Source organism: Buceros rhinoceros, unplaced genomic scaffold, assembly GCF_000710305.1.
Source record: "Buceros rhinoceros silvestris isolate BGI_N320 unplaced genomic scaffold, ASM71030v1 scaffold22868, whole genome shotgun sequence".
Lineage (NCBI taxonomy): Eukaryota > Metazoa > Chordata > Aves > Bucerotiformes > Bucerotidae > Buceros > Buceros rhinoceros.
In genome coordinates, this window is record NW_010426619.1 from 2,992 (window position 1) to 13,492 (window position 10,501).

A 10,501-nucleotide genomic window follows, 5' to 3' on the forward strand; every position below is an offset into this window, starting at 1 on the left:
ACCAAACCCCCCCAATTTCTCAGCTGGGGAGAAATCAGTAGGGGCTGCCAGGGGCTGCAGCTGCTGCCGGGTGCAGCTGCGGGGGCAACCCCAATTCCCAGGGAAAATGCATTTGGAATGCTGGTACAAGTCCGCAGCACGTGAGGCTGTAGGGGCTGGCAATCCCTCCCTCCACTCACACCCAGTTTCCAAGCTTATAAAATCGTTGTAGACAGGACACCAACAGTGAATAGAAAACAATTAAAAATAATCCCTAAAAAAAGCATGGAAGTGCGTCTTTTCTACGGGAACTGCCAAATTGCCTGTTCAGAAAACGACACGAGAATGTCGGTTCGACTCATGCACAATCCTCAGCTAGAAAATTACACTGTTGGGGGGGCTTAAAAAACAAATATTTATTGCCAAAGTTAAACCTTCTATGAGAAAAAAGTTTTAAAATCACTTCGATTTATCAAACCACACAGCAGCATCAAGTGGGCACTTTTGTAAAAGTTTGCAAAATACCTAAAAGCTAATTTTTTTTTTGTTTTTATCATTTTTAGAGGGGGGAAACGATGGTTCAGTACTTGTTACGATACCATGGCAGTATTATTTGTAACCATCATCATCAACAGCTACTGACAGGCATCACTATCTGTTATATTACACATTCACAGAACAAGAACCACCTACTTGAACTCGCGGTATAGTGCAATTGCTTTGCAGCCCAAGTCTGCAGAGATTAAAAAGATAATTAGTAAAACCGACAAAAAACTGCAACACCTGTGAAAGTCATGTCTGGTAAAAGGCATTTACAGTAGTGAAGTCTAAAATCTCCGTTAAAAAAAGCGATGGCCCCACACCATGGACGGATGACGTTACCTGGAGTAAACCACTTCGCCGTGACACATGGACTCGCTCAGCGGAGTGCGGAGACAGGGACCGGTCATCGTGAGCAACTCACGGGATGAGAAGAGAAAAACAAGAGCTAGCAAAATATTCGGTAGAAACCTTTCGTCCCAAGTCCTTTAAAAATTTCAGGATGATCGACCTTTTGCACTTTGAGGTAAAAATTCAGTCCAATGCGTCAAAAAGACAGTCTATGAATTTCTGTTACATAAAACAATGAAACAAATGGCTCAATTGTGTTGGTGCATCAGACGTTGCTGTGAAGCACGGGTTCAGTGCGACTGTTCGGAGCTGCTGGTTGTGGGCAGCCTGAAATAACCGGGGCCCTCACTGTGGTGGGAGGCGTTCACGACATTTCAGGGCTGCGGGGGTTGGTGCTTTCACCTTGTCTCCCCAGACGCTCTCAAGCAAAATACATCGTATGCTGAGTGTCGTGGTGGATCTGCACTGCCTTCGCCAGCGCCTGCGGATCGCGGCCGTTGCTCTGTCCCGACACGTGGCTGCCTTCAGCGCTGCAAAACCGCAGACACACAGAGAACTGTGACCGAGGGCCTGGCGATGTGTAATTCAGGCTATCATCACGAGGCGCAGTTCCTTACCTGTCGTGATCCTTGTCCACAAGATGGTACCTGGCCCTGAACGCCACCAGCCGGGCGTAGTACGCTGCGGATCGCGGCCGTTGCTCTGTCCCGACACGTGGCTGCCTTCAGCGCTGCAAAACCGCAGACACACAGAGAACTGTGACCGAGGGCCTGGCGATGTGTAATTCAGGCTATCATCACGAGGCGCAGTTCCTTACCTGTCGTGATCCTTGTCCACAAGATGGTACCTGGCCCTGAACGCCACCAGCCGGGCGTAGTACGCGGGGGCTGGAATCGAGACCGAACGTGTACACCGCACGTACGTGTGACACAGCTGGTATGTCAAGAGCTGGAGCTCATCTGCGGTAAAACAGTTGTCGTCCCACAAGACTTGGTAGTGGGAGGGGCGGCTGGTTCCCTGCGGAGAACAGGGAGCAGTCAGCCGCAGAGCAGCCGCAGAACCAGCGGCCCAACCAAGGGCTGCAGGGCCTGTCCGCACGCTGGAGAGAAGCGCCGAACAGGCACCGCGCAGATGCGGCTGAGTCTGCTGAGCTACGAACAGCAGCAACGTTATCATCGGGGCAACTACAGGGAGTCAGTCCCAGGGCCTGAGCATGGCGGAACCAAAGCGTTACCTGAATTCCTGCATGGCTACAGAGGTAAAAGTCAAACTCGGAGGGATGTGTGATCGTGCTGTCCACAGTGGTGCCCGCTGGGACATTGCCGCTCTTACCCACCTATTGAGGAAAGTTTATTATTAGCCCGTGGGTTTTTTTTGAAAGTGACCCAAAAATACCTCCTAAGGTAGGCTCTGCTTAACGCTGTTTGAGAGTTTACTGCTCAAAGAGGTGGAAAAATTTTAAGGTCATTTACATAGGAGGAATTAAATGTTCTCTCAGAGTTCATTTTTAGAAACTTCACCAAATCCAACTGGTGTGTCAGCAGAATAAAATAAACCACTTTTCAGTACTGTTAAAATTGCAGAGTGGGATAAAGCCTACACAAGTAAGTCAGGATCTCCAGACCCCGCAGGTTTTCTGAAATAAATTTATTTTATACCCTTGTTTGCACTCACACCCCAGAGAGCTGTGTTTAAGCAAACTCAAGATCAAGAACTTTGCTAAAGGAGGTTCCTTGGCTGGCTGGTGGCTTTGTGCCATAGCCAGACCTTACAGACACATCCAGAGACACAAAAGGCCACAAACCGAACAACTCGTTCAGTTTAGAGACAGGAACCCCAGGCTAGAACACCCCAGGCTGCAGCTCTGGGCACACAAACACAGGGGTATAGAGTATTCCTGCTCCAAAAGGGGCTGGGAACAAGCTGTTCCATCTGACCGCTTCATCTAGACAAAAAAGGAGGTGGGGGAACTGGTTATTTTGGTAGAGCCTGTTACCACCCAGAACTGCTACTGCCTGTACAGACTAATTCAGTTGTAGTGGGCAAGACAGACACCGCCCCACTTGACCAAACCACCTTACTTCCCTGTGGCTATCACCACCTCCTTATGCAGTCAACGTTACTTGCCCTTTCAGTTTTGTCAGCACAGAACAGTCTGGTGTGATGCCTTTTCTGCACAACGATGTAGGTTATTCCAGGTCTATAGTCTTCTTCCAAACTAATACAGGCCTTCCGGATTGCTATCAGCTCTGGCCAAGCCACCTAGAAGTAGAAGGTTCAACTATTAGGTGCTGAATTCAGTACAGAGTATGATTTTCATCTTCTCTGTGCAAAAATGCCTCATACCTTCTGAGGAACATGTTCAGACAGAGTAACAGTACGTTCTGCCTGCCCAGGAAAACTCAGTCAAACTGTTAGTGGTCCCCGTAACAAATGCAAATCGTTAGACAATACCTGCTTCATCTGTCCTTCCGATACTCCCCCTCGGTAGTAAATGATCCTTGTGGGTTTGAAACGAGTGGATTTGTAAAACTGGATCAATAGTTCTCGCACCATGTTCGTGAGGTCCTGGATGACCTCCTGGCTGTAGAGCAGCTCCTGGGAGGTCTCCTGGCGGGATGTCTGCACTCGCACCGTCGCGCAGTAGCGGCTGGGATGGCCGTCCATGCTGCCCACCACAGCGGCTATGGACGGCTTCTTTCCATCCCCGGCAGGAGGGTGAGTGACATCTGCTCCCAAAAAGATCACTGGCTGCTGGAACACCGATGGCCTGTTTAATAGGATTAAGGCTTATTAAATAATAACAGTAATAATATACAGAAAGGGGTGAAAAAGAAAAAAGATTCCAATGGAGGACAGTATATCCAAACCATTCCACAAAACTAAAACCCTGTCGGAGTCTTTAAGGACGAAGTTCTCTGCTTCAAGCTCTCACAGTCCAGAGAAAACAGAAAGTGCAAAGGAGAGGACCAAAGGCAGGGAAAGTTACAAGCATTTGTCACAAGTCCCTCCTCCTCGCTCCTTTTCTTTCCATCTGGAAGGAAACACAGTGTGCTTGGCATGGCGAGAGGAAAAGGTGGAGTGAGTGAACCCAACGGCCAGGGAGACAAGAAAAAAAGCAACCTTTGTGAGGTTTGATTCCACACACGCTGCTCGGGGGCTCTAGGGGGAGAGCTGATCTCTGGCACACTCTGGATGCAGGAGCATCCTTCCCTGCCCGCTTCACACCATGGGTGTTTCTACAGCACGTAGTAATTTGAAAGATATCACCTGAGCGAACAAAACAAAACGACACCGCCTCGCTTGACAACCCAGACTTCAAGGAGAGCTTCAGATTTCATCTCACCTTTGATGAGGGACAAGCACATTGTTGATTCCTCCGAGCTTCGCGTTTATCTTCAGACACAGGTTGGACAGCGTTTGTGGTGAAGTTTTTACCACGTTCTTTACCTGGACGCACTGAGTAGCCATTCCCAGGAGAGTGTCACCAACCCGCTTTACTTCAGCTGTGACAGAACAAGAAGTCAGTGGTTCCATCACCTGAGCAGTTGGTAGTTCCAGCTGCCTTCTCTCTTTTTTCCCCCCCAAATGTTACCCTAATTCAGACCCTTAGAAGTTCACTGAAAAGGTTCAGTTTGCTCTTTGGTAACAGAGGAGTATCCCCCCCACCCCCCAAACCCCCTTCTACCCAACGTATGGCCTGCTCTGTCTCCTTCCTACCACTGCAGTGCACACTTGCCATACAACTCACTCACGCTTCTCCCCTCTCCTGCATACCGTACACGGGCGTCTTTCCGGGTAGAATCACTACGATCAGCTGCAGACCGACGTAAGTGAGTTTTAAGTGTTTGAACATGGGCTCCACGCTGTCTGCACCCTGGGCGTACTTGCAGAAGCAGGGCTGGCCCTGGATCGGCATCCCCGCGTCCTTCGAGATCTTGCGCAGCTGGTCTGTGAAACTCCTGTCAACGACATGTAGCTGCGTCTGTCCTGGCAGATTACACTTCACCATTAATTTCATCAACCAGAGCTAAGCTATTTCAGCCATTTCACAGTGCTTCCAACCTGGCACTACCACAATTATTTTTTAGCCAGTCTATCACTATAACGAGCTCACTAACAAGATTCTAATCCTGTCTGAGAAAGTGTCATGGTCTCTGTTTCTGTAATTTCAGAGTCTTGCAGAAACAAACACACGTTTGAGATGAACATTCTGAGGCAGATTCCCCAGCTAACACTAACGCTCCGGTAGATTTTTCCTCATTCACCAAAATCTGAGCATTACTGCAACTATGATTTTTGCCAAATGTTTCAACGGTTCACACAACCCCTCTAGCTTTAGGGTTCTATGGAGTCATTTGAAGGACAGGGGAAAAAATGTGGCGTACATTGCCTGGGAGGCAGTAAAGGTCAAGGAAAAAAATAGTTCAGGTTTTAGAATGGAAGAGCATCATCGGTTCTTTGGGAAAACAGCAGAACGCAAGTGGAATGCAGCCTCCAGAGCCGGAAAGAGCTGCAGTGGCAGGGGAAGTAATGCTTTCCCATTAGGTTATGAACTTTGTCATTGTCTCGCCCCAAGGTGTAAAAATTTAAGACACTGCAGCACTGTTGTTTCCTCTCTTTACTCTTAGATACCTTAAAATCAGCTTATGCTGTGTATCACCTTTCAGAATTATGAGGAAAATAACCCTTGAAATAGGCGTCCTGAATAAATAGGAAAATACTTACTTTAGTAAGTCTTCCCTGCATTGTTTTTGAGGAGCAAAACACGCAACAGCCCAAACTTTAATCTCGATGCCAGCATAGAACTGTTTCCCTCTCATGTCCCACACACCTTGGTTTGGTGTGGCCACAGTCTTGTTCTAGGTAAAAAACCAAAGGCAAATTCAAAACAGAACGCTGCTTTGTTTTGGCTAGAGCTGAACAGTGCTCAGACAAAGGCAGCATTAGGAGAAGACACACGGAGCACTTAATGAATTTCAATAACCTCAGGACGAGGTTATTCAGGACAGGCAAAACTCACCCTGCCTCCATACTGCAGCATTGGGGCTGGCAAAACTCTGCCTGTCAGCTCCGTCATTTCATTATGGACAACGATACCAAACTCCTTCAGGTACGGATCAGGTCCCCCAACCATGCTGTTACTTTTCACCTGGTGAAAGGAGAAGCGTCTGTAACTACACCTACAGCTTCAGCAGGCTCTGCCCTCCTTCCCACGAACAGGCTTTCTACTTAGAAGGGTTTATTTTAGAGGAGTCAGGTTTTTTAACTTCTGCGGTTCCTGGTCATTCTGCTTACCGTCACATGTGCTACACAGCTTCTGGAAGAGCCATGAGCAGTGACAGACACAAAATGTTTAGCTGTAAAACCCACTTACGAGCCTGCTGATTTCTTCCTGTCGGTCTGGTGCGGATCTCGCCGTTGCTTTAATCATCGTTGATGTCTGATTGTCCGTGAGCTTCTTGATGCACCTCTGGCCTGCCACGATGTTACACACCTGCAGGGGAAGAGCGAGCGGTGGCGTGACGCCACTTCACAGGGATACACCGCAGGGCTAGAGAATCAGATCCTCACCTCCAGCGGTAAGTATGTGTGTTTCTGTTCCTGTCCCACTTGCAGGCAGGGGAGGTGAGGATATTTCAGCTGCAGACTGTACTTCTGCTTAAAATACTGAGCTACTGTGCACTCCATAGCCTGCCCGTTTTCCAGCTGCAGAGGAAACCTACAAAGGACATTTGTTCTGGTTAGACTTTTCAAGATTTTTAAAGGGAAAAATGGTATGGAAAATCTATTCCAGACTAGAAATGCCGGAAACATTTCTTTTCCTTAGCTACTGGACCTCTTCTTTATGAAAAGATTTTACAGCCTATGTACTGATTTTTTTCATAGCTATTTTTAACATTACAGCCTTTGATAACTATATTTAAAAGACAGGATACAGCTTCAGTTTTCCAGAGTCGAAGGAAATAAAGCAGCGCTCTGAACCCCCACTGCTCCCCTAGTCCACAAAGACTAAACACCCCTGTAAAGCCCCGCAGCTGCTTCACCTCCAGAGTCACTGTTCCTGCACAAGCCACATACCAGCATTTCTAACAGGTTCAAGGTGTTAAAAATGGCCCAAAAGTGCTTGTGTACGTACGTCTGGTGACTGGCTGGTCGCCGAGTCACGTTGCAAACTCGGTATTTTCTCTTCATCTGGCCACAGTGGGTCACCTCTACCTTCAGACCTGAAAACCCAATACAAAAGTCATCTCAACGCATGCAGGGACAGGAGTCACCTCAGAAAGCTGAAGGCAGAAGGGAATAGCCCAGCTTCCCCAGTGCCTCGCTGTTGTCATCACAGCATAACACGTGGGTTTCCAGTGTTTTGTTACAGCAGCATTAGAACAAGCCTTTACCTCTGATTTCTTTGGTAAACTTGACACGCTGGGAGTCCGTAAGAGGCTTGGTTTGTTCGTTGATGTTCTGAATGTCCAAGACCTCACACATGAACTCAATGATAGGCTGGGCACGATAGAAAGCAGTTGCTGACACTAAGATAGAAAAAGAGGATGTTTAGTTTGGAAGCAGGAAGAGCTTCGTTACACCAGTGAGACACAAATTCCAACATACCATCAATGTTGAGCATCATGTTCCACATGGCAGGTCTGACTGACTGGTGGAAACCGAACCAGACCTCCCTGCCGCCGCCCAGGGGGTGGTAATAACCTTCAGGGGGGGAGAAGAAGGAGCGGCCGACAGGAGTGTACCTGAAAAAAGAAAAACAAAAATTAGTACTTTGATCTTTCCTTTTTGATCCACCTTCTTCCATTCACACCTATAGCATTTAGAACATGTTTCTGCAGCACATTAGGACTGTTTTAGCTACCTCATGGCAAGCCCACAAAGCCTTTATGGGCAGCGCGGCTGGAGAGGCTACAGCAAATTTCCCTCAGAAACATGACCAGCAGATACAAGGTCTGAGTTCAGATCAGATTTCCCTACCCTAGTGCAAATTTGTAAGGCAGGCGTTGAATTACACAACTCATCCCTCATCCCTTCTACTGCAGGAAAGCGCAATAGCAGGAAAGCAGCAGCAAGCAGTAAAGAATGCAAATGTTAAGATGGATACAAGATTAAGGCAGTTGGAGGCTCCAAAGCTCCCACCTCATGGAGGGAAGGTGCCGCGTGATTACGTCAAGCGCCTGTACAGAATCTTCAGGAACTTCATTCAAGTGCCCGGCCAGAGCTTCCAGCAGCAGCTGAAGGCTGACGACTGACACCCACTGAATGGACACTTTAAATGTCTGGTCCTTCCCCTCTCCTGGGAGCGTCACCTCCATGTCCACCTGACACAGAACAGAAGCACAAGCTTTTGTTACGGACTGCAGGCAACCACAACACTAAGCAGCGTTACATTTTTCTCATAGGGATCCTCTGAATCTGCGTTTTTAACAATTCCTTTGTGTAATTCTCTGAAAATATTACAATTGCTCTCCTCAGGATTTCAAAGGCTTTTAATTTATTCAACTGGGAAACTGCACTGAGGTATCTTTAGGTGTAACTTTTAAGCAGTCATTAGTATGGTGACATCAAAGCTCTGGAGAACTGTGAGTCATTTTCTTTAAGTCAGTCAACTAGTATCAAGGTGTCTTGTGAACCAAACGGGGAGGCAGGAAAGCCTTTTGGTCAAAAAGAAGACTCGTCGGGAAACACAGATCTCTAGAGTTCTAGCACAGTTCTTGAGGTTATCCTCACACCCTGTCAGCCAAAATGGGGAAAAGTGAACTCATCCTACGTACTCCTCATGACACCATACCAGCAACAACCAGCACCCCAGGAAAAGACGGGGTTCCGTTTTGTCTCAGGACTGGTTAAAGCAGATTGCAGCTGGCCAGAGCCAGGCGCAGGTGAGCGTGGCCCAGAAGAGGAAGGGCCAGTGCAGCAGATCTGGTCGTCCTTACAGAACAGGAGGAGGTATCTCCACAGTGCAGCCAAACCATCTCCAAGTACTTTATCATTTCGCGCCAGAACATGGGTTGGAACAGAGAAAAGGGAAGTTTCTATCAGGGTGGAAAAAATAAATCTACTTGCAGCTGGAAGAGCACACCACACTAGTGCCCATTATCACCGAGACATTCTCCAGCTGAAGAGCTGCAAGTAGAAACTTCAGTAAAACACCAGTGAGCTCCTAGAGAACCCTGACTGGCGCTGCCTCTCATTTCCGAGATGATACTAACACGGGCAGCAGCATTTTGGGTTCACATCAAGACAAGGACACTTTTCAAATACCACTGTAACAGTTTCCCCACAGAAATGTGAAACTGCTTCTTGTAACACTCACTCTGTCCCGGCCGATAGGCAACGGGTGTGCCGTGTACATGTTCCGCTTCCCATCGTACCCAGGCTGCCGGTCACCAAAGATCTGCATCTTGAAGTGTCTCACCATAGTATCCACCACCTCTCTACAGAGGGAGTATCGAGTTAGGTCAAAGAACGGAAAACCCAGCAATGGTCTTACACAGTTCAAAATTCCTTCTGCACATTTTCTTACACAAGCGAGGTACAAGAAACAAGCATGGGAGCGACTACAAGCACCCACCCTGGGGTGAGCAGGGGGCTCTGAGGATTGATTCCACTGACAAAGCACCCACATGTGGACCCTAAAACACTGGCATCAACCTGCTGCTAACACACCGTCTGTCACAGGCTGTGGAACAATTATCAATCAGGGACATTCACTTGTAAAATAAAACCAGCTGCAGTTCAATGCTTAGTGTGTTTCCTAGAGCCTTCCAGATTACAGGCCAACTGCAAAACATCTCAAAACTAAGGACAATATTATATTATAGTTCACTGAAAAGCAGCTGCTAACTGCAGCGAGAACATGACCTGACCTTTAGCAGAGGAAGGATTTCTCGGGTGTAGTTCTCTTACATTGAGGCGTGCACACTGTTTACTGTCGTGTATCAAACGACTCCTACCTGTTCACTCTTCGGGGGCGCTTTTCTGGTTTGATATCTACATCATAGTGATAAACATCAATCTTCGGGATCTGAACCTGAAAATGATTGGCCAGGAGGCGGATGGGTTTCCCAACAGTTCCCAGGCCGGGGCGGCGGGGTGGCTGGAAAAGGCTTGCCGGGGGCCCTGGGAAGTCAAATGAATATGTCTGAGAGGAAAGCGATGCCTCAGTGCCATCCCATTCAGGTGCACTGCCACTGACTTTGTGACAGGGCAGAAAGAAACCTGGGGCAGCTTTCTGAGGTGGCAAACGGGCTGTTCTGAGCGGCTCAGCCTTCCAGCTGCTCAGAACTTCCAGGTACAAAATGCGTGTTCCCTAAAGCACATGTAGGTTAGAGCTGAAACTCCTCCTCAGGGTTTCAGAGACAGTTATTCATGAGTGTGGTTATGAACTTCACAGAGTCCCGAGACGGAATGCAGCCATTCGCATATTGTGTATTTTCACATAATGTCAAGATAAATAGATTCCTATTGCCATTTCTCGAACTAGCCCATAGCCACACGCCACCCTTTGTCACTGTTGGCACTACAGGTTTAAAGCTCAGCAGTTAATGATCGTCACTCTTGGCACACTCAGGACATACATCCCCAGGTTTTATCTGAAAACTGATATTATCTGGAAATGGCT

The 10,501-nt window shown here is 47.8% G+C and overlaps 1 protein-coding gene across 1 annotated transcript; it reads right to left on the reverse strand.

Moving 5' to 3' along the window:
- Positions 1-527: 527 nt before the first annotated feature.
- AGO4 (argonaute RISC catalytic component 4) lies at positions 528-10,014 on the reverse strand. Its single transcript, XM_010141594.1, has 17 exons — positions 9,834-10,014; positions 9,194-9,314; positions 8,017-8,198; positions 7,483-7,619; positions 7,269-7,403; positions 7,010-7,097; positions 6,445-6,592; positions 6,248-6,367; positions 5,894-6,022; positions 5,599-5,732; positions 4,648-4,832; positions 4,217-4,376; positions 3,325-3,640; positions 2,998-3,132; positions 2,105-2,206; positions 1,688-1,887; positions 528-1,400 (listed from the first exon to the last, which is right to left on the reverse strand). Exons 2-17 carry the CDS (start codon positions 9,296-9,298, stop codon positions 1,292-1,294), a joined length of 2,385 nt encoding a protein of 794 aa, XP_010139896.1. The 5' UTR covers positions 9,299-9,314; positions 9,834-10,014; the 3' UTR covers positions 528-1,291.
- Positions 10,015-10,501: the final 487 nt, after the last annotated feature.